The 25,101-nt window shown below is 44.6% G+C and overlaps 1 protein-coding gene and 1 long non-coding RNA gene across 2 annotated transcripts; one reads left to right on the top strand and one right to left on the bottom strand.

Moving 5' to 3' along the window:
* The first annotated feature begins 6,700 nt into the window (after positions 1–6,700).
* Positions 6,701–7,267, top strand: LOC104587874 (uncharacterized). The gene has a single exon (XM_010245630.1). It carries the CDS (start codon positions 6,701–6,703, stop codon positions 7,265–7,267), a length of 567 nt encoding a protein of 188 aa, XP_010243932.1.
* Positions 7,268–9,179: 1,912 nt separating this feature from the next.
* LOC104587865 (uncharacterized) lies at positions 9,180–12,760 on the bottom strand. Its single transcript, XR_733672.3, has 2 exons — positions 11,802–12,760; positions 9,180–11,711 (listed from the first exon to the last, which is right to left on the bottom strand). It is a non-coding gene; the product is annotated as an uncharacterized LOC104587865 (long non-coding RNA).
* Between the last annotated feature and the right edge of the window lie 12,341 nt (positions 12,761–25,101).

Here is a 25,101-nt window from a genome sequence, read left to right as displayed (position 1 = left end):
TCAAACCCTAATCCAAATCTCAATCCTAGTTGGTATGCTTCTGGTACCACACCCACCTTCCTTGGCATCCCTGAACAACACCATAAGGCCAACCCAGCCCCATCTCAAGTAGGCTCTGTACCCACCCACCAGTTTCATGTTCTCCTCAGCATCGACCCACTATCAGAAGTCCCCCTCAGTAGGGACGAATTGAAGGAATATGTTCAAGGGTTGGTGGTTGAGAGCCATAACCGAGCACAAGATTTCGCTAATTTACAAAAGTCATATTCTGATTGTATCTTATACAAACCATATCCTGCCGGGTATGCCTCCCCTCAACAGTGGGCACAGTATGTCAGGTAGAAGGGTAGCCCGCAAGAACATATCAGCAAGTTTGAAGATTCCCTCGGTCCCTATGCTCTTGATGGGAACCTCAAAGTATGGGAGTTCTTGAAATCGTTAATGGGCCCAGCATACACATGGTTCATAAGTCTCACCCCCGGGAGCATTGACTCGTGGGGAGAATTAGACAAGAGAATCCTGTCAAAATGGTTTACACTGGAGAGGAAGCTGACAATGGCTGACCTATAGAATGTGAAATAGGGACCAGGAGAAGACCTTTTAGCTTACGTCTTGAGATTTCAAAAGCTCACCCATTCCGTCTTCGACAAGCACGCTACTAAGAAAAGCATCGTCGAACAATGTGTTTAGGGGATGCGCCTTGCATACCAGATCGACATCGAAAACGTCAAAGCAGAAACTTTCAGCCAGCTCTAGAAATGCACAGAGAGGACGGCGTGAACCATCAAGGAAACGACCCCATATAGTAGGGAAGAGGTGTATGCGGTCGACAGGAGGCCGAGGAACAGTGGAGTAGCTAGACAAGGGCCATACCAGCAAAACAACGCCCAAGGAAGAAGAGATGCGCCAACACTTCCCCCTTTTCCCTGTACGAAAGAAGAAGTGATCATGATTATGAACAAGCTAGTAGAAGACGGGGTAATCAACTTGCTACCGTCACCCTCCGAAGTGCATCAGGAGAAAGCCAAGCACGGTGGTAGGTGGTGCAACTACCACCAGACGCCACACCACGAGTTGATGGACTGCTTCACCCTCAAGAGGATATTTGCACAAAAAGTGAAGTTAGATCAGTTTGTAACAAAAGGACCAGCCCGAGTAGAGACCGATCCCTTGCCAACACATACCCGAGGAGGTAGTGTCAATGTAGTCGGGGCTACAAGACAACACCAGGATGACGCCCTGATAGAGAGATTGGAGCAGAGTGAAGAATTACGCTAGTTCTTCACGAAACAGGGGGCCAACACAACGACGCAAAAATTAGCCATCAGGGCATTGGCAGAAATATTCCAATACCCCTTGCAGCCATATAGCCATGACCGTCATAGCGTGGAATTCAAGGAGGATGACATGCTGGCAGCTGATCCTCTTCACAATCGGCCCCTATACATTATGGCGAAGAGGTATGACATGTAGAAATCAATGGCTGATGGGCATTCAGAAAGAAGACATCAAGGGACTCCCACTAGAAGTAATGGACTTTAACAGAACCCCCTTGACCACCGAGGGATCCATAGAGTTGTAGGTCGCAATCGGGCCATTCAGTGTGAGACAAGAATTTCACGTAATCCGAGAAAAACCTCCTACCAACACTCTTAGGGCGACCGCTGATACATGACCTAGCCCTTGTCCCTTCAACATACCATTAGTGCATCAAGGCAAGATATCGGGGAAGGTCAATAAGGATTCCGGCTACCAGGGCCTCATTCAACAAAACAGAGACACACCTTCAAGACACAATTTATTTCACAGAGTTGGCAAAAGACGGTGAGACCAGGATAGCCAAGGTTGAAGGGACGAAGCTGCCACATCCTCCTAAAAGCGAGTCTGCAGGAACGTCAGAGTGACGGAAGAGGAGTAGATGCACATGGATGACAAGGGACGATGGGAAAGAGTACTATACCATCGTTACAGACTAATGAGGATGACGAACTCCCTACGACTAAGAAAGCTACCCCGAGGTATGAGCATTTTTTTTAGTTACCTAGATATGACCTGATCGCACTGTGTATCAAGAAAGAAAATGGTCTTTTACTGTCCTTTTCAAGAAAAGCTAGATTGTTTTTTTTTTAAGGCATATATTTGTAAAGCATACTCACATTTTCCATCTAACCGAAGACTCCAAATAATGTTTCAACCAGTGCTATTTCGCCACACCACAAAGCGATATCACTATGATTATGCCGTCAGGCGACATACCGACCCCCGAACTAAGTGCAAAGGTACAGTGTTCAAACTCCAGACATATGATAGTATAAGATAACTAAGGCTCGGACGAATAACAATTAAACAACTTTAAGAATAAAAAGGGGACACATTAGAATACTGCGATGAAGTTAGGGCACCCGCAAAGTACATGACAGACTCCATCGACACAGTCGAAGAGCCGTTAGAAGAAACCAACTTAGCGGATGACGGATCCGACAAATCCCTTGTACATATCTGTTAGGCTGTCAACAAAGGATAAGGAGAAATTAATCACACTCTTAGAAGGTAAAGAAAGCACCTTATCACAAAAGACCAAGGAACCCAGAACCAGCCTAATGCATGTTCTGCTCACAAAGTTTCAAGACGTGTTCGCCTGGTCGTGTGACCAGATACCAAGACTCGACCTAGAGCTAGTCTACCACTCTCTTTGCATAGACCCAAAGTTTTGGTAGGTAAAACAACTACAGAGAGTCTTTAAACTAGAAGTGACATTGAAAATAAAGGAGGAAGTAGAGCGGCTTCTGAAAGTAGGTTTTATCAAGCCCATAGCACACCCCTAGAGGCTAGGCAACGTGGTTCTAGTAAAAAGGAAAAACGGGCAGCTAAGATGTTGTGTCGACTTTAGAGACTTAAACAAGGCTTGCCCCAAGGATGAGTTCCCTCTCCCTAATATGGAGGTTCTTATAGATTCAACGGCAGGGCACAAACTCTTCTCTTTCCTAGACGTTTACAGCGGGTATAACCAAATCTTTATGGATCCCAAGGACGCGCGTTGCACAACCTTCACGACACCCATAGGAAATTTCTTCTACGAAATGATGCCCTTCGGGTTAAAGAATGTTGGTGCCACGTACCAAAGGGAAATGACTAGTGTCTTCCATGATATGATCCTAAAGGAAATAGAGTGCTATGTGGATGACATAGTTGTCAAAGCTAAGAAGAAAGAAGAGCACCCTAAAGTCTTGAGGAAAATCTTTACCATATGCAGGGAGTTCAAGCTGAGGTTGAATCCATTGAAATGTGCATTCGGAGTACAGTCAGGCAAATTCTTAGATTACCAAGTAGACCAAGCCAGGATACACCCGGACAAGAACAAAGTTAAAGCCATCCTAGACATGTCGTTGCCAATAAATCAGTCCTAGCTGAAGACTTTCCTTGGGAAAGTTTCGTATCTAAGGAGATTCATTCCCGGCTTCACACACACGACCTTACCATTAATGAAACTGGTGAAGAAAGCCGTTGAGTTCAAATGAACCCAGGAGCACAAAGACACTTTTGAATGATTGAAACAAGCATTGGCCAAAGCACCCGTGATGAGGCCTTCCAAAGCGAGGCAAGAGTTCAGGATGTATATCGCAACGGGATTGGTAGCCATAGATTCCCTGTTGGCGTAGGAAGATGAAAGCAAAATTGAAACTCCCATCTACTACACCAGTAGAACCCTCAAAGTTGTAGAGAAGAACTATTCCCACATGGAACAACAATGTCTAGCCATGGTCTTTGCCACACAGAAAATTTAGGCATTACATTTTGGGGCAAAAGGTGCGGCTCATCCCATGAAGTGACCCGATCAAGTTCTTTATGGATAGACCTCCCTTGTCCAAAGGTGCGGCTCGTCGCAGGCTCATAAAATGGATGATGCGGCTTAATGAGTATGATATAGAATATACATAGCCCAAAGCTGTCAAGTGTCTGGCTGTCGCCGACCTACTGGCCACTTTCCCATCTGCCTCTGACTTCCTTATATCAGAAGAAATCCCCGCAGACATGCCCATGGTTTCTTTGGCAGAAAGTAGTGAGTGGATCCTAACCTTCAATAGGATCAGCGCAAATACCTCTATCGGTGCTGGAATGACCCTGACTTCCCTTGATGGACAGACTTTGGCCTTTTCCTTTAAACTCCAGTTTCCTTGTTCACACAATATAGAAGAGAATGAAGCACTAGTCCTCGGCCTAAAAAAGCAATTGAAGCCAATACGAAGAAGATAAGAGTGTTCGGTGATGTGAAGAAGCTAGTGATTGGGCAGCTCGATGGAAACACGATAGTAAAAGAACTCACCATATAGGAGCTTGATACAAAAACTGGTTCACGACCTAGACATACGCTTCGAACATCAAAATAGAGCCAATAACCAGTTTGTTGATGCCATAACCACATTAGGATCCAAGATACAAGCTAGCCTCGAGCCAATAGAAATCACCATTCGAACAATCAACAGGCAGTCAACTATCACTTTAAGGGAACAAGTGGAGGATGAAAAGTAGATGACGGTCGATGACTAGTGATATGAGGTGATATAGAAACTGAAGGATCAGACCTTGGGGACTCAAGACATAAGGCTGATTGCGAAGTTCCAATTGGTGCACGAAGTACTGTATCATTAGACAGTGTATGCCCTTGGCTCCAATCAGATTGATGTACATTATGTCATTTATTCTAAATGAATAAAGTGCAGAGTTGATTCATGTGATTTGGTGTGTTTCTGTGATTATACCCTTAAACTGGACACTTATGAGACTCGTGTTAGTTTAGAATCTTCATAGCCATTGGATAAATCTGGGGAGATTTATCCTGCCAAGGCTGCACTGATGTGCCACCAAGTTGGTTGGGGTGGCTTGTCTCAACTGCCAGGGTGAGACCTAAGGTACATGCAGTGTGAGTTTTCTTGAAACCTTGAATTGGACCAAATTCCAGTATTGCCCTGGACCTTGGATATAGATGGGCAAAACTGGAATGTTACACCTGACCCCTAGACTCGATTATGGTACTGCACTAGGTATCAGATTGGGCTGTCTTTGATATGCCAATCAGTGAGATCCTTAGAGGGAGTCAAAACTTGGGTATGTTGGGGCAGTTTGAGAATTCACCCGAGTGGGTGACCATAGTGACAGGATCAGCCCCTTTGCCGGACAAAGTGAATGATTGAGGAATCTGCAGAGTTCCTTAGTTTTAACACATAGCAATCTGTAGAGTTCTCCCCTGTTCTTGCCGCCCCTACCCAGTTTGATCTCCACTTGTGGAAGTGATCAACAAGTATTCTTGATATTGCTTCTTGGCAAAAGAAGCAATCTGAATTTGTGCTCACCAGCCCTTGTACGATTCTTGCTAAAGAATCCTGGTTCTTGCTGAAGAACCATCCTGCTGATCCTGCTTCAACACACACTGTGTCATCTTTAGTGGAAGTGGTTTTTGGTTTTCTCCTTGGGCGTAAACACCTTCATTGGGAGTTACTACTACTTCGTATCAGGTATATCACTCACTTCCTAATGGTTTCAAATCTGGTCTGGTTCTGTTTCAAGAATGATCCTTGAAAATGTAGTTTTCTAAAATAGGGAATGTGATTCCCAGATGGGAGAGAGAGAAATTTTTTGAAATTCACCCAACCTTCCTACAGGGTTCGTTCATCCATATGATGAATCTCTCGTCCCTTCACCCGGAGCCAATAGAAAACACCATTCGAACAATCAACAGGCAGTCGACTGTCACTTTAAGGGAACAAGTGGAGGATGAAAAGCAGATGACGGTCAATGACTAGAGATATGAGGTGATACAGAAACTGAAGGGTCAGACCTTGGGGACTCAAGACATAAGGCTGATCGTGAAGTTCCAATTGGTGCACGGAGTACTGTATCATTGAGAGTCCAATGGGGTAAGGACAAGGTGTTTGGACAAGGAGGAGCAAAAGCCACATTGGATAAGATCCACAAAGCCACCTGTGGGGTAGTCGCGAGTACCCTTTTCCGCAAATTATAGCGAATGGGATATTATTGGCCCACAATGAAGTGGGATTCGATTAGAATACAACGAGTGTGTGATAAATGCATTCCACAAACAAATAACAGATAGTGTTTGGTGGTTTGCGATGAAGACTGAAGGAAGATATATATAGAGTACTTATAGGAGCACACATTTCCCATTGATATTCGGTTGTGGAGGAAATTATTGTCTAAAGTTATGAAATTCTACCTCCAGGACGGGATGCTGTACAAGAAGTCTCACACAGGTAAACCTCTGTGATGTTTGGCTGGCGAGGAAATTGATGACATCATGGAGGCAGCCCATGACTCCAAGCCCGCAATTCATCAGGGCCAGCTTGCCTTACCTACCCACATCTTGCACCTCGTCTTTCATTGGCCAACTATGATGGAGGATGCACAACGACATGTGCGCAGGTGTCACAAGTGCCAAGTTCACGAGGAAAGGATTCACAAACCTGCCAATGCCCTGCATCCTGTTGTCACACCCTAGCCCTTTCACACTTGGGGGATAGACCTTATAAGCAAGATACACCCACCCTCTAAAGGGTATTGTTTCATCATCGTGGCGACAAATTATTTCACTAAATGGGCGGAGGTCGTTCCCTTGTGATGAATCTGCACTGCTAACATAGCGAACTTTCTACAATAAAACATCGTCCATAGGTTCGGGGTACCAATGCGGATACTAACCGATAACGACCTGTCCATCAAAAACCAAGAAGTTCGTGACCTTTTAGGGCAATATGGGGTAAAATTTGGGACATCGACAATGTATTACCCCCAAGGCAACAACCAAGCAAAAGCTACGAACAAGACGCTACTAAAAATGCTAAGCAAAACAATAGTTGACAACCAAAAAGATTGGGCAAAGAATCTATCAGAGACCCTGTGGGCTTATCGCACGATGATCAAGAAAAGCACACAAGCGACACCCTATTCTTTGGTTTATGGACAAGAAGCAGTACTGCTAGTAGAGATCAAGGTTGTGTCTGCTAGGATAGCTACGATAATTGATAAAAAGATCAGACCAGAGGATCTGGATGATTTACTTGCAAACAAACTCAAGGCGGTGGATGAAGTTAGAGATAGGGCGGCAGAAAAGCAAGACAAATATAAACAAGCATTAGCAATTAACTTCAACAGACCCTTGAGACCTAGAAGCTTCAATGAGGGAGACAAAGTGTTGAAGACAACCCTCAACGTTACACAGGGCATATCTGCAGAAAATTTTGCACCGACATAGGAAGGGCCCTACTTGATAAAAGAATCTCACAAGTTGGGTTACTATGCACTTAAAACTGTAGACACGGGTGACGACGATGAAACCATAAATGGCCACTGGTTGAAACCTTACTTTAAGTAACCATGTTTTGTATGCATGTGCATTCTTCTTTTGAATAAATCTATGATGTGTACTTTCAAATTCCTTTTCTTATGGTTTCTTATCATGACAGATACTTTTTATTAATTAAGAGCACATACGTTTGTCTTGCTTATACAACTGTGTACATATATCTCTCATCCATACACAGCCCCAAACACCCCAAGCAATCTGGAACCCCAGGCACAAAACCCTGGACACCCTGGGCACCTCAGCGATAAGCCCCGACACCCCAGATATCTCAACAAAGCCCCAAACACCCCAGGCAATCTGGCACCCTAGGCACAAAGCCCTGGACACCCCAGGCACCTTAGCGATAAGCCCCGACACCCCAGGCAATCTGACACCCCAGACACCTCAGCGATAAGCCCCAGTGCCCCAGACACCCCATGCAATCTGGCACCCCGGTTACCTCAACAATAAGTCCCGACACCCCAGGCATCTCTGCAAAGCCCCAGACACCACAGACAATCTAGCACCTAGGCACCTCAACGATATGCCCTGGCACCCCAGGCATCTCTACAAATGCCCGGACACCCCAGGTAATCTGGCACCCCGGGTACAAATCCTTGGACACCCCGAGCACCCCAGGGATAAGCCCCGACACCCCAGGCATCTCTACAAAGCCCAGGACACCTCAGGCACCTCAACGATAAGCCCCGGTACCCCAGGCACAGATAAAGCCTTGGCAACCCCAGGCACGGACGAAGACTTGGCAACCCCAGGAACAAAGAAAGATCCGGCACCCCAGGCACAGATAAGGCCTTGGCAACCCCAGTCACAGAGAAAGACCTGGCAACCCCAAGCACTTTCCTATTATGATCGGTTGTTTAATGCCATTTGCCTCATGCGAAAGTCGTGGCAACCCCAGGCACATCCACTCCTCCAGGTAATCCTCGGGAGAAGGGGGCTTCGTCAACAACAGGAATAACCCCTGTCCACTTTATAAACACAGATACTTTTTGATGGACTAAGAAAAGAAAACCTTACCCGCCCTGCATTGACAATAACATTCATCTCAAACACTTCACTTTACATAACATCACACCCGATAGTATCTCACGTATTGGAAAACACTGTTCGATCTGCGATAAAGTTGATTATGCCTGTGCTGATTACAATAGCACCCAACAGGCACTCGACAGAGTACACAAGTGTCGTGCATCTCAACTAAGAGGCATGTACGATTCCCTTTTATAGTAGTTTACAACTAATAGTCGCTTACGTTTGCAATGGTGTTTAATTGTGACCAATCCTTATAACAACACTTACGAAGAGTACTTATTCGCGACCGAGTACACAACACAACCAAAAATGATTTTCTCACCATTCGATATAAACATTAATACAAGCCGTGACAAAATTCACATATCATGACTTTCTCGATAGAAAGCATTCTATCAAAGATATAGGGGGGCTGCGCCCACCAAAGTAGTAATGGGATCACTCCTTGCAATCCTAGCCACATTTGTGCGGCACAAATACCCTCCCTCCTAGGCTTGGTCTCTGTAAATGTATTGTGTTGTATTAAAGTTATGCATCAAATAACTACAACTAGCATGCAGTCTGTGTTAATGACAGCAATAGGCCTAATGCAATTCACACACAGTTGCGATAAGGCGACAACACGCTTAATGTAAAATCAACATTACACTTCGCACTACATCTCTTCACATAGCTACATTCCCTACAAATGTACTCTTACAATGAACATGGATAAGATATTCATACAATTTTCCTTGTTATGATATATGGCTATATTGAAGGCAAAAATGAAACAACACAATTCAAAACGGCAACATTCAAAATAGGGGATTAACAACGACAAAGGCAACTCTAAATACCAAAAAACTCTTCATTTCTTCCAATCCTCCCGAATCGCGACTATAGTCTCTACAATCCCATTGGTTTCCTCAAACTTCTTCAAACTCTCTAACTCAGAAATGTAGTCATCAAGTATCCGCTCTTGCTACACACACTCCTCTCAAACTCTTGAGTTTGTTCGATACTCGGGCGACACCCGCTTCGACAACCCTGCGGCGCTTGTGAACATCGCTCATGGAGCAAAACAAATCATTCTGTGGTATATCTTTGCTTGCCTTTCAGAAAGCATGTGCTAAAATTATGACTCATCATTTGACATCATTCATAAAGAAGCCCATCGATGAAAAAGCACGACACGCTTCAAACCAGTAGGCAAAGTCCGCTCACGACAACTCTTCCAGTGGGCGACACATTACGAGGCTGATCAATGGTAGAAGCAAATTGGGCAACCGTACGGATAAAGTCGTTCAAGGCCAGACCCACCTTCTAGCAACTGATCCGAACAAATCATGGTAGAAGCAAATTGGGCAACCGTACTGGAGATGCTATAATGCACCTCCTTACCTTGAACATACACAAGATCCATCACTAGGAAGTGCATTAACGGGATATCGTGATTCTCGTGGTATCCCAACAGTTGTTGCCATATTTGGTCTAAATTTTCCTCGTACAACACCTCCGAGGGGGAAGCAAACTTCCCCTCTGCGTCCTCATTCCCTTAGTAGTATTCCTTGTCTTCGAAAAAGTTAGCTATTAGTGTATCATCGCAAACAGACTGTGGGTAAACACCTCGGAAGAGTTACCTACATCATCATGAGACAAGGATTCCATAGAAACCTTCCCATGCGCGTCTTCACACTGTGTCACCACCACCACGTCAGACCCCAACTGAGTCATCCGATCCACTTTTATGGAACAGAAACACGATAAATCTTGGCCGTCGGACACTTGAGGAGTAGTGTGGGGGGCAGTATTAGCCATGGTACTCATGACGGTACTAATTCCAGTCACCATGGGCTCGATTGCGGGGGCTACATCACCCTTAGTTCCTCAACTAGACGCCGAAAAAAGGGTGTGTTGGACTCCCCAAGGGGAAACTTAGATAAGAGAGCCTGTGATAAAGACATACCCAAGCAGTCAGAGCACCAGAACCATACACGAACCAATGAATCTCAAATTGCTTCTCACCTCTAAGTCCACCTCGTCCCTGTTAGAATCTGCCACATTGCGATCAACCCGCTTCAAAGACAAAGACCGTCTCACAATCAGTCCTCGCCCACCTGGAGTCGTTATCGGAACCCTACTGGACGATTCCACACGAACTGCTTGATCGCCTACAATGACTTGACCGCCTTCATTCACAACAGGTTGTGATAGGATCCACACTTAGCAAAGGTAGCACAATTTCGTCTAATCATAGTTTAGTAATCATACAAACATTCAACAAAACTTATTGACTCGTCATTCTTCAGACTCCGCCTTGGCCGACGGGAAGCCCTTTTCTTTAATCACCTGCTTGAGAAGCGAATCATAACACCACCAGGGGAGGGTGACACATCCGCAAGCTCTGTAGGCTCCAACACTACTCCCGAGGGCTGTCATCGAAACATCCCGACTCGCTACAGACCCACCCATAACATTGGGGCCGGAGAACTGTGATCACCTTAACGAACCTATATTGGAGCCGCATCAGAAGGCGATGGTACACTGCTAGGATCAAAGGAGCGAAGCACCCTTGCAGACCTAGCCCTCTTCACCAGAGGAGTGGGACTACAACCTGTACCCTCGATAACCGGTCATTTCCCATCACGCTTGGACGGCGACCTCTCCAATGAATTAGAGTGGAGAAGAGCTATTCCCACCCCTCGGCAAGCAGCATGGCCTGGGGGAGGGACCGACACATGGTGGGATCATGCGTTCGCCCACAATAATTCCTGGAACCCGACAAGCAGTGAGCAGAGGTATGACAGATGGAGTGACTTACACACTTGCATTCTGCCATAACCAGCAATTGGAAACCGAGTACACCCCGGGAACACTCGACTGTGACACCGAACCCAAAATACGTCTTCTCCAAGGTTTCTCAAAAACTGGGCGCCTATGTCGTCGTACCCAAATTGTCGGAGCACCCGATCCGGATGATAGACAAAGAGTTGCAATAACCCCAAGCCACAAAATTACTCGCGCCATTCTCACAATAGCACTTCCCATCTCAAGAGCACACTAGTTATCCCCACCCTTTGGGACAGGCACGGCATGGCGGACCATGCGAGCATATGGTCATTTTAAAATTTTTGCGCCTCTTTGCGTGAAGCCTCCATTTCCCCAGCACACTTCCAAAACCTTCTCCCCCGATTTATCACCATTGAGAGTAGCAATTTGAAGTTAGAGAGGATGAAGTGTTCGTAGCCTCACATTGAGCTCAAAGTGTTCACAGATGAACATCCAAATAAACGGAGTGAAGACGTAATTCACGTGCCTCCTGTAACTAGGGTCATTCAGCTGTTGAACAGTGTCGTCCAGTTATTCATACAAATAACCAAGAAACATCGATGCTAAGGGGAGTTGTTACCTGCTAGCAGCAAAGACGGCCAGGGGGATCAGAACGGTGCGGACGAAGTCCAGCATCCCTGGGAACAAGAAGCGGGAGGCCACATATAGAATATAGGCAACAAGGTGGCAATGAGATCCTGCACCTCGTACCACGACATTCCCATCGCCGCGACACTCGAACTAGTAGGCCATCCATTGATCCAATGGCATTTTGCCCCGCGAAGAGGATCATACAGCTCCTTCCACTTCGGCGGGATGAACTCTATATGTTGCAAATGCTTTGCAAATATCGCACCCCCAACCAACAATGCTAACAATGCCACCACATCCTCCATCATAATAGTAAATTCACCAAACGCACCCGAAAGTATGTGTACGCGAACACCAATGATTCAGCAGGTGCCCTACATACTTAACACCGTCCCGGCCTGGAAGACCAGTGTAGCAGTTTACAAACCTTAAAAGCCTAGCATCCTGAAGCGTCTGGCAATACAGTGGATTTTCCAAATTGAATCGCGTCCAAGTAGTATAATTGGTCAGAGACTTTGACGCATCGGTCCATGGCTACTGGCATTTTTAGGACATGGAAACCTTCGTTGTTTCGTAGAGACACATCAACTCGGTACCAACAACAACATCAGATGAACCATTTTCCCCTCATGATACAAGAATAGGAGGCCAAAAATCCCTGCCACCATCGACCGCCAAAGCTACTTCCCTCTCTATTTGCAATGACACAATGTCAACCTGTCTGACGAAATCAATAAAGAAGGAATCCAGACTTCCTTGTTGAGTAGCCATGAAGACAGATTGACTAACCTAAAGGTGATACAACGGAGAATAATTTCTTATCGCCGATCGAATAACCTTCTAATGGTCGAATGGGGGAGATAATAGCAACAACTACAAATAAAGCGAGAGTACTAAACAACGCCAGAGAAGATGATAAGATGCCTGCACGACACTCGAAGCAATGCTTCGTGAATAAGTAAGCTCGCGAAATTACCTAAAGGTCCCTTTCGGAGGCGGGACCAATAAGCCGCATATAATGCAAATGCATCGCCCTATCCCGTAACAGTGATAGACAGTAACCATCTCCATATCCATTCAAATTTCAAACCCGACCCACACGTGTGACTAAATCACAATAATCTCAAATTAACGACAAAGAGTAAATCATTACTGAGTGCCACGTGGATTCTCCTCGCAAAAGAACTCTTGTTCCTAACCCTGAAAGATACGACGACGCCCGATCAAATTGCATGCACTAGACAAAAGGACACATGCGATACTAATTTAGCCATTGCTCATGAAAGCCTACGGCGCACACGCTACTGGTAGTTTGAAAACGACTAGCTGTTACGGTTCAGCACAGGCTTAGCCTTGCCTACGCTTGACAGGCTTACGTTAGGGACATGCCCGTCATTTCGCTTGTAAGATTTTTGGGAGAACTAATGTCATCTTCAGGCAGACCACCAAAAGCTTAACGTACTCTTTGAGGAGGGTTGGTCAACCTCCTTGGGTGCCTAACCTTGGCACTCCTAGACCTTCATCCCCTTGCGGGGCGATCCTGGTTAACAGCTAGCATGGCTACCAGGGTTCCTCATGGGCGCACACTTGCTCATAGGGACAGTGTTGGACCGGCACTGCGCTACCGATACCCAAGGGAGGCTTAGCATGCGGGCCTGGCTCAAGCATGTCCCTTAACCTCGCCAGCCCCTTGCCCAAACTGATTGAGCTATCCCGTTGCCACTAGCGCACGGGTGTGTTTCGGCCCAAGCGGTTGCCTATCATCATGGCACACATGTGCCTGTCATCATCGGCATACAGGAGACCCTTCACATCGGTGCCAAGTCACCTCATCGGCGCATGGTCGCCTTCCATTATGGTTGTCCCCCTTTAGCACGTAAGCGGCGCCTCCCATGGACCGGTCTAAGCCAGGAGAGTGCCCCGGCCATTGGACTTGAGGTCATGATCCAGTGCTACTGACTTTGGTGGAGCCATCCCATCGGGCAACTCCTAGCCTCTAAGCGCATAAAGGCTTGTCCCGGCCTGCCTTGGCCAGGACGCCGCACGGGTTTCTTCCCCTGTAGAACTACCTCCGTGACAGTTGGTATCAGAGCAAGTTAGCTAATTGCAACAGCAGTTGGTTTTCAGCAGATTAGCCTACAGCCAGTTGTGTTAGACAGTTTTGTATGCCCTTTGCTTCAATCAGAATGATGTACTTTATGAGTTAATTGTAAATGAATAAAGATACATATTTGATTCATGTTCCCTTGGTATGTTTCTGTGTAATACCCTTAAACTGGACACTTAATGAGACTCGTGTTAGTTTAGAATGTTCACAGCCAGTGGGTCGGTCTGGGGAGACCTATCCTAACAAGGCTAACACTGTGGTGCCACCAAGTCGGTTGGGGTGGCTTGTCTCAGCTGCCAGGGTGAGACCCTAGGCACATACAGTGTAGGATTAATTGAATCTTTGAACTGGACCAGATTTCTAGTATTGCCCTGGACCTTGGAGATTAATTCAATCTTTTGGGAAAAGATTGGTTGGAGCTGTACTCACAAGCCGTCCAGTTGATTCTTGCGAAGGGTCAAGTTCTTTTGAAGAACATTGTTGATTCAACTCCATCCTTCACTGCGCCATCTTCAGTGGGAGCAGATTTTGGATCCTTCTTGGGCGTGAACACCTCCATTGGGAGATAGTATTTCTCCGTATCAGGTATAATCCTCTCCCACTCCTTTTGGTTCAGATCTGGTTCAGTTTATGGTTCAAGATTGATCCTTGAAAATATGATTTTCTAAATAGGGAATACGATTCCCAATTGGAGGGAGAGATAAATTTTTTGAAATTCGCCCCTTATTCCGCAATCTTTGGGCGTCCATAGGATGGATCTCTCATCCCTTCAAGTTGAAGCGGTTATTTCGACAAGCAGCATTTTGTGGGGTGCGGTCCCTAGTCACCTCCACCCGGGATCGAGCAGATTTCAAATCAGGCCTGGCAAGAGGCCATTTCATAGTTCGTATCCCCATTCCAATGACACTAAAACAGCTTCCCTTGTGGTTGCAGACGCTTTGGTTGCTGTCCTCATGCGGTGGCAGACGCGTGAGCCTTGATAGGAATGTGGGTACACTGCCCGAGCAGATTGTTCATCTGGCCTATCAAGAGGCCATTCAATATTCGCGTTCCCATTCCAATGACCCTAAAACAGCTTCCCTTGCGGGTGCAGACGCATTGGTTGTTGTCCTCATGCGGGGGCAAACGCGTGGGTCTTGTTAGGAATGCGGTTACACTAGCCGTTGGAGCATGGCGGCCCTACACCGGCAAAGTCTCAGGTGGACATGCTCAGTTTCCAGGTTGAACACTTGCAGCAGCAGAAGCTCATCACAAGGCGAGTGCATGTTCGGCAACTCATGGGTAAAAGTTGCCACACTCATGTTTGAAGCGGTCAGATCTCCTTGAGGCAGCAGCAGTGGGGCCCCCTCGGAGGGAACATGTAGCCCGAACCAGCGAGGTGAAGCGTAGTTTCGAGGGCCGTGAGAGCATAAGCCATGACTAGGTTTGAGTAACCCACACAGGGCGAGGTGAAGACTGCAGGCCAGCATGGAGAAAGGGTACCCCCAGCATCCATCGCCAACAACAGGAGTAGACCTATCAACGTGTTCGGTAGCATCACTGAAAAGCTGCCAAGAAGACGGTTGAGCCTTGAGGTAAGATGATACATGGGGCGGACCTCCGCAAAGCACCACACACTTTTCTTCGAGGGCCCTTCTTTCACATTCAACGGCATAGCCATTGCGCGGTTTGAGTAACCTCGACACTGGGGGTGAAGTCCAGGCAGGTCAGCATGGTGAAATGGTTCCGTCCCCATAAATGGACACCAATATAGGCAAGACCCGGAATAGCCAGACGAGCCCTGGAACTAGCAAGGAAGTGGATGGCGCGGGACACAGATGCCCATTCACAAGGAAGACCCATTGTCGAGGATGACAATGGATTGAGTGGGGGAGCCTGTTACGGTTCAGCACAGGCTTAGCCTTGCCTATGCTTGGCAGGCTTACGTTAGGGACATGCCCGTCATTTTCGCCTGTAAGATTTTTGGGAGAACTGATGTCATCTCCAGGCAGACCACCAAAAGCTTAACGTACTCTTTGAGGAGGGGTGGTCGACCTCCTTGGGTGCCTAACCTTGGCACTCCTAGACCTTCATCCCCTTGCGGGGCGGCCCTGGTTAACGGCTAGCATGGCTACCAGGGTTCCTCATGGGCGCACACTTGCTCATGGGGACAGTGTTGGACCGGCACTGCGCTACTGGTACTCAAGGGAGGCTTGGCATGCGGGCCTGGCTCAAGCATGTCCCTTCACCTCGGCAGCCCCTTGCCCAAGTTGATTGAGCTATCCCGTTGCCTCTAGCACACGGGTGTGTTCCGGCCCAAGCGGTTGCCTATCATCATGGCACACAGGTGCCTGTCATCATCGGCATACAGGAGACCCTTCACATCGGTGCCAAGTCACCTCATCGGCGCATGGTCGCCTTCCATTATGGTTGTCCCCCTTTAGCACGTAAGCGGCGCCTCCCATGGACCGGTCTGAGCCAGGAGAGTGCCCCGGCCATTGGACTTGAGGTCATGATCCAGTGCTACTGACATTGGTGGAGCCATCCCATTGGGCAACTCCTAGCCTCTAAGCGCATAAAGGCTTGTCCTGGCCTGCCTTGGCCAGGACGCCGCACGGATTTCTTCCGCTGTAGAACTACTCCCATGATATAGCGGCACAACCACTATACACAGAGCGGTCGGCGAGGCCTTGACAATGATAATAACTTGAAACTGTGTCAGAGCTAACCGCAACCCACCCAGATATGGTACACACACAACATGATTGATCAATAACACTAAATACACACAACATGATTTCTGCCACGCACTTTGCCACCATTCGACGCTGCCAAGCACACTGCTCCTCAAGGTCCACGAGGTCTCTGGTCATCACAGCTCACCCTGCTTCCATGACCTCCATACGATGGTGTACGTCTGCCAAAGACCACCCATAAACTAATGGAGAATCGCCCAAACCCGCTCTCCAAAACACATGTAACAACCGAATGATGTGGTTCTCAACTTCAGCGACTTGAAAGCCGACCGCAGAGAGGTTTTCGCAGATCTTCAACCATCGGGCCAAGACACTCCAGGAAATCTGATCGTGGGGGAGGTTCATTATCTCGAACATCACAGCTGCGAGTGTGTTCAACGCTGGACTAACGATGCAAGCAGGCAGTTCAATAGGGGGCAGCCAACCAGACCGGACAATCGTCAGTGCGGAAGTCACTATTTCCCGCGTTACTAAAAATTGGTCCCTCGGACGCACACCCCGAACATGAAACCCGTTAACGACTTCGTACCCCAAAGGGGCTATCGCATTCTATTTGCAATATTGCACGAGCATTAGACGGACCACGGTATACTCCAATGTCAGCGTCGACCCCACCGGATATGGCAAATTAGAACCTACTGATTCATTGACAACCAACTGAGCGCCGTGATGGTTAAGGGCCATTCCCAACTTCGGAGCCAAGAAATACAACAAAGGTACAATCGAGCAATCAAGCGCGAATCGGACTCAAACAACATTGCGGAATAGGGCATAAGACACCCTTTTATAAACTACCACGACCCAGTGACAAGGGGAGCCAAACAGGCACGTTCAAACAGATCGTCGTGAATAATGACAACTCATAAATAAAACCCAAAGGGAGATGGGGCAAGGCGCAACACTTATCGTGATTTAATTATGTACCCAATGCCATCATTTAAAATTTCAAAACCCCAAGGTCACACGTGTCACTTCTTACATCTAACTCAGAGCTATGATGATTATGACCGTAGCTTAGCAACTACGTTCTCCCTAATCCCATCGTCCAACATCTTCTCTCCCAGCTGTTGTTTCATTGTCTTTAGATGATTTTTCTTTCCTGGTAGCAGTAAGAGAGGGCGGGGGCTAGATCACACATGCAGCACTAACTGCCATCAAAAATCAAATCACCAAAAGATAGGGGGGGCCGAACCTTTGATCATCATGAATCACCAAGCAAGAGTATAGGGAGCATGCGATTTACACAAACCCAAAACAAGTAGAAATACCAAACCCAACGCTGGAAGGACAAAAGACAATGTGCTTATCGACAAGTTCCCACTTACCGATAAGCAGGGGGGCTAAAGTATGTATGTACTGCTCACTCAGACCCTCATAGAACACTCATATACTAAGAGTAACACCACAGAAGCACTCACAAATAGCTTACGGTCAACCTTCGTGTTGTGATGAAACTATGGCTCACGCCATCTTCGCGATGAACCCACAACATGCTAAGCAAAACTACGATAAACCTATAGCTTGTGAACCCGCTTCGAATAACGGGTCAGAGAGGACAGTTGGCCAAGCCCATGGCAAAGGCCACGTTTGCCCAGACACACGCGAACCCACGACAACAAAGCACTTCGCAAATCGCCATGAGGCATCAATGAAACATCGGCCTCCAAAGGGTGGCGTCATCATCGATCGTATAGGATTAATCATAATGCACAAAAAGGTAGTAGCCCACGTGAGTAATGAGGAATCTTAAGGATAAGGAAAGCCGATCCCTGAGAAGATCTTCATGAGACACGTGGCGATGCCCAATGGCGCATCCAATGATTTCCATTAAAGAATGTACTTCCTCCCTCAATACGAAGTGAAGATCCTCATCTCCTACCATTTAGGATCTCGGGATCTTCTTGATAAATAGAGGATCTCCCTCATGTTAGAGGTCGTTGAATCCCAAGCATTCCACTACTAATACCCTCGAGCCCCTACAACCCTCACATTCTTCTCCAGACCCCATACCAAAAGGCTTTTATTCCCTTTAGAGGCTCTCCTTCGTCTTTCAAAGAGAGACCACTTCCAATCCAACCTAACACCTCCTCTCAACACCTAATATGGTATTAGAGCCAAACTGAGCAAATCGAAACTGCCCAAAATTCTGTTCTTTGCGCACCTAGTCTAGGGTTTTCTCTTGTTTTCTTCGCCACCAGTTGGAGATAAGGGGAAGGGCTGAAAATGAGTGATCGTTGTCTCGCCCAAAATTATTACCCTTGGCCAAGCGGTCATTGAAGCGTAGCTTTAGGTGTTGAATCCACAGAGAAGCTGATTAAACCAACAAAAGGAGTTATCGCTAAGAGTGAATAACCTAGAAAAAATGATTTTCTAAAAATACAAGTAACGATGATTAAAAGATGAAAAATAGTTTGCGATGAATAAGGCTTCAAGATTCACTTGATCAATTTTCTTAACTAGTCTCGACTTTGATTCCTATTTATTACTCAATTGCAAATTTCACATCCCAAACAAACAATCGGAAAATATAACTTTGAAACCAACGACAAGAACAAAAGTATTTTTTCTAAGAGAATTAATTTTTGATGAAGAACAAAATGATCTATTCTTACAAGCTACCCAAGAACGACAACATACCATATTGACAGTATTGCAGTCAAGGATCAACTCATAAAATAAATCTACCCAATCAATTATTTTCTAACAAATTGCGCATAAAAAGAGCATGACTAGTCTTATATGGAAATTGAAAAATATAACTTCAAGGTTTATCAAAATAATTAAAGAAATCTCTCAAGAACGAGATTAAACATTGAAATCTCTCAATGAATCAAAGTAAAATAACAAGTAAAACTCATCGATCAAGATCCTCCCTTGCCTTGTTGATGCTTTAGCCACGCTTGGACGTCATTCTCCCCTCTTCTCTTCCGTGAAAGACTGAGAAAATAATGTCAAAACAACCTCTAGAAGTCGTCCCCCTTTTAGGTTAGATTTTTCCTTTTTATTGTGCTGCTAGACTCCTTAATCTGCTCAGCCCGGATCCGCATCTTATCCCCCAATTTGCGCCTGGATATAGATTGATTTAGAGAGATATGCCCAGATCCGCGTCTTATCCCCAAATCCGCTGTCCATAGCCTCAAGAATTACCAATTTCAACAGCTGTAAAGAAAAATATGCCCAAAATACTGGACTCTGTTCAAAGTAAAATCGGAACGAATTGAGTACACTTTAGATATACATTTTCATGCTTCTGTCACAACCCCCAACCAGCTTATTGCTAGTCCCTACCAATTTAAGCGCAAATAAAAAGACAAAGCATGATGATTAGCTTAAACAGAAATCCAGCAAAACCAGCTAAGCATTTCAAACAAAAAGGTTGGAAAAAGATCACAAATGCTATGAAGATTACTTCAATTATAACTTCCAAAAGTGAATGTGTGTGAACTAAGAAAAACCTTCATACCACTAACCACAACACATATAGCCTTGAGAATTAGTCAAAGTAAAAGCCCCAACTCCATATCATCACAGGTAAGCTGTTTTAAGGCAAGGGATTTCTCTCATGGAGTTGAAAATCAGATAATCACTCAAGAAAAAGGCCAAATTTATGGACAAACAAACAAACGATCATTCATCAGAAGATCGGAAAGTTATCTGTTTAGAACTCCACCATTCTTACCATAAACCAGCTTCAGAATTTTGATTAGTTAAATATGAAAACAATACAAATGGAAATCGAGCCTAGTGAGAAAGACTGTTCCCCAAGAAAAGAAGTTTGTCTTTTGAATTGACGGAAGACTTTATTGTACTGAGTCTTCTTCAAAAAAAAAATTCTCTTTCTTTTTTTCTTCTTTCTTTTTTCTCTCTCTCTCTCTCTCTCTTTTGATAATGCGAAGTAGGGAGAGTGCAAAGTTTCTCACATAACTAATATTACACATGTTATTCCAAAGGCTTCACAAGACATAACACGAACTTGCTCCCCCTCTCCTTTTTTTTTCTTTTTTTTTGGAAATTGACTAATATCATCCTTCAGCTTATCATCCAAACATTCCTCCAACCAAGTAATGTCATTCTAAATAGCAACTAACCAATTCAACAGATCAATGAAAGTTCATAAGTTGTTTCCTCAACTCTCCACTCACTCACAAAAGATGTGAGTCTAGAAGAAAGTGTGCTTAAACATCACAGTTCTCTTAGCTATATATATTGAACATCCATCCAACCACAAAGCTTAGTATTGTGCACAAAACGTTTTCAGAAATTATTCTTTGATAATCAAGATAGAAAAGTGACTTAAACCAAACAATTTTGAAATCATACCTAAATAGAAAATCAGAAAGTTCAATCTAAACTTCTCAATAATGCAATGCAAACTTATTCACACAAAAAACTACCAAGATAGAAAACAATAAGTAGAGTGTTGGTTGTCTCTCTTTCACACAAGAAGAATGTATATATTAAAAGTGTGCATATTATGTGCATGCAATGCTACCACCCCTAACCTGAATGAGATAGTGTCCTCACTGGCGTAAAAAAAATAAAAGAAATAATAAAGCAAAGGGTAGGGGACACCTGATCGATGGACTGATATTAGACCTGCAAATTTATCAACTAAAAGAAGGAAACATAAAAAACTAATAAAAGAAAAACAAAAACAAATAAAAGAAAAGAAAGATAAAAATGGTAGTGTAGAAAGATAGAACCTGACAAAGCATTGTAGACCGGAGCTGCAAGAGTGATCTCCTTAGGTTGGTCTACCCTCTCCACATAATGCTTCAACCGTTGTCCATTAACTCGGAGAACTCTCCTCTTTCAGACACGATATGTCTCAAAACAATACCTGGACCCAAAAATGCATGTTTCAATCCTTCAGGAAGTAGGGATAACTCTATTTTTGGTGTCTCCATAGAAGATGGCTTCGGCTGTTCTCTTTTACGCGACAACTCCTCAAAGCATGGTTGATAAAACTTCTTTTACTTATCCTGCATGTCATTAGAAATAGAGGAAACATTAGAGACATCATTAATAGGATAAAACAAAAATTCAGAATTCAAATCAGAATTATAGAGGAGATATTCTAAAGATTCAGAATTTTCCCTTTCATCTACTTCCTCTGTAATGAGAGAGTCTATCATGTAGTTATGATAGCACTCGTCCTCGTCTCGGGGCTACTTCCCAACATGAAAAATATTCACCTCAAGAGTCATATTCCCAAATGAAAGGTTCATCAAACCATTCCTACAATTAATAAGAGCATTGGATGTAGCAAGAAATGGCCTTCCTAAAATAAGCAGAATCTTCGACTCACTGTCAACTACAGATTGAGTATCTAAAACCAAAAAATCAACAAGATAATAGAATTTAACAATCTGAAGCAAAACGTCTTCCACTATCCCCCTTGGTTTCCGAATAGAATGGTCAACCAATGTCAGCCTTGGCAGGATAAATCTCCCCAGTCTATCCAACGGCTGTGAAGATTCTAAACTAATACGAGTCCCATATGTGTCCAGTTTAAGGGTATTACACAGAAACACGCCTTAATAACATGAATCAAATATGTACTTTATTCATTTAAAATAAATGTCATAATGTACATCTTGCTAATTTGAGCTAAGAGCATACACTGCATAGGGAACTTCCTTTATGCCCTCAATCTCCTCAGGTGTGTTGGGAGATATACCCTTAGAGAGAGTGACTCCGTGCTTGAAAGGAATATTTCCTTTCTTGGAGTTTTCCATACTGTATCTCTTGACTATCTTGTCAATGAAAGTAAATTGGGATAATCCTATTATCCTCTTCGATCTATTTCTATAGATTCGAAGTCTCAAGATATAAGAGGCCTCTCCAAGATCTTTCATGGAGAATTGCTGTGAGAGCCATACTTTCATCATAGTCAACATTCCTACATCATTTCCAATGAGTAGAATGTCGTCTACATACAGAACCAAGAACGTAACCTTATCCCCACTAGTCTTCCTATAAACACAGGGCTCATCCGGATTCTACTCAAAGTCAAACTGTTTGACAGTAGAGTCAAATTGGACGTTCCAGCTCTTAGAAGCTTGCTTAAGTCCATATATGGATCGATTAAGTTTACATACCATGTGTTCCTGACCTGCAGCTATAAAACCTTACGGTTGCTGCATATAGATATCTTTAGTAAGATCTCCATTCAGGAACGTGATTTTGACATCCATTTGCCAAATCTCATAGTCATGGTATGCTGCTATAGCTAGCACGATCCTAATAGATTTAAGCAAGGCCACAGGAGAAAAAGTTTCCTCATAATTGATTCCTTCTTTCAGAGTGTACCCTTTCACCACAAGACGATCCTTGTAGGTCTCAACCTCACCATCGGGGCCCTTCTTCCTCTTATAGATCCATTTGCAACCAATTGCTTTTACCCCAGGGGGAAGATCTACCAGAGTCTAGACTCCGTTGGTCTCCATTGAGTCCATTTCAACTCTCATGGCATCTACCCACTTCAAGGAATCTATGTCCAACATAGCTTCCGTATAAGTCATTGGATCCTCCTCACTGGTCGTGGCTTCCACCAAGTAACTTTCTTGGTCATAGTCATAACGAACTGGAGGCCTGGATTCCTGAGTAGATCTCCTAGGTTGGTTGTTAACTGGAGCTTGTGGGACATCTTCCACTACTCTTGAGCTCTCCTCATCAAAAACAACTTCCTGACGATGATTGTTCTCCTGGATCATAGAATAAATACCCTACAAAGCCTTTTGGGTAACAATCTCCTGACGATGATTGTTCTTGGTCTCCAAGTACTGAGGACAGTGCCTCTTCCAGTGGCTAGTCTGTTTACAGAAGTGACAAGCATCTGATGCCTTGTCCTTCCTCTGCTTTTTAGGCTTGCTAGTTTTCTTCTGAGGTTTTTCTTTTCCTTCCTCTTCTTCTTGCCCGACTTGCAACCTTCAACAAGCATGGCAATGAGATCATCCTTCTTTATCAGTTCTTCGACCCTCTGCAACATATTGTTGAGTTCATGAATGCTAACATTTAGCTTGTTCATATTGTAATTCAATATGAATTTATTGAAGGAAAGAGGCAAAGAGTTCAGGATGCCATCAACTTTGATGACATGATCTAGCCCAAATCCAAGAGCCTCCAGTTCATTGATGTACCCCATCATCTTAAGACAATGGTCATGAACTAGCTGGTTCTTGGGCATTTGTGTGGTCATAAACTGTTTTAGGACCTTCTGACGAGTAGAACGATTTTGCTCCTTATACATTGTCCTTAGACTATCCAAGATATCTTTGGACACTTCGATTTGATCGAATTGTCATTGTATCTGATTGTCTAAGGAGGCTATGATATAGCACCGGGCAAGAGAGTTTTTCTCTTCCCATTCTTGATATTCCCTTATGCGGGCCTCAGAAGCCCTATCACCTGGACGATCCAGAGTAGGGTTCTTAAAAACCTTGTTCAATTTCTTGGACATCAAAACCAGCATAAAGTTACGATACCAGTTAGCGTAATTTGGGCCCTTAAGCTTATTGTCATCCAATAGTTGGTGAATTGTCCGTTTGCCATTTTTGATAAAAGACAAAGCAATAATTAGTCCATAACCTAATTTGATTCATGTTATCTACATAGATATGTCTTTTAATCTATATTCCCTTTTTATTTGTTCATTTCTAAGATTTCTCTCCTATCTCAGTGCATGGGGCCAACTGTTTCAACTACATAACCCCACCGCCTTCTGTGAAGGATCACATCCACTCATCTCATGAGCTTTTCCTTTGGCCTCTGTCAGACAAGGTTCATTACCATTTTAGGTTAAACCTTTCTGTCTAGTGAGTGTTTAACCATCATATTCATGAATGCCAAGGTACCATAAGAGAGTCTTCCATTTTAGGATAGGCCCCTCCCACATCGGTCTATGACGCCCCTATCATCTTATGAAACAATCCAACATATAAAGCAGCAAATGGAGAGCCCAATTTTATGGTGCATTTCCTCATTACTGAATGACCCATCTTCATGTTAATGATGAAAGGCCTTTAAAGAGTTCATCATATGAATCTCCCTATCACATGCACTCATATTTTAGTAGAGGGAACGAAATATTATGACCTAGTATTATTTAGGTCAAACCAAAGGGGCTCCCACTGACTTGCTCAAAACTATATTTAAATGGGCCCTAAACAGCTAGGGTTCCGCACGGTTCCTCTTGGGGAGGAAGCTGATGTGGGGCCCATCAAATGGGGAGACCATCCAATGATCTTATAAACACCATGGAAATGATGTGCATTCATCCATGGTGTGCGAAAGAGCTAGTATCAAAATAATCATGGGCCAAGTACTTATGGTCCATGTACGTAGCACATCACACATCCATACATCACATGCAGGAAATAAATTGATCCAATCAATTAAAATATTTGTTAAACTCTCAATTAATTAGATTAAATCAATATCATCCC

The sequence above is a fragment of the Nelumbo nucifera genome, chromosome 7, assembly GCF_055504915.1.
Source record: "Nelumbo nucifera cultivar China Antique chromosome 7, China Antique-T2T, whole genome shotgun sequence".
NCBI lineage: Eukaryota > Viridiplantae > Streptophyta > Magnoliopsida > Proteales > Nelumbonaceae > Nelumbo > Nelumbo nucifera.
The sequence above is the reverse complement of the archived record's forward strand: the minus strand, read 5'-3'. Positions and strand labels throughout refer to the sequence as shown.

Excerpts from the sequence above, each read along its gene's own strand:
- LOC104587874 (XM_010245630.1), top strand. The coding sequence starts at position 6,701 with ATGCGGATACTAACCGATAACGACCTGTCCATCAAAAACCAAGAAGTT.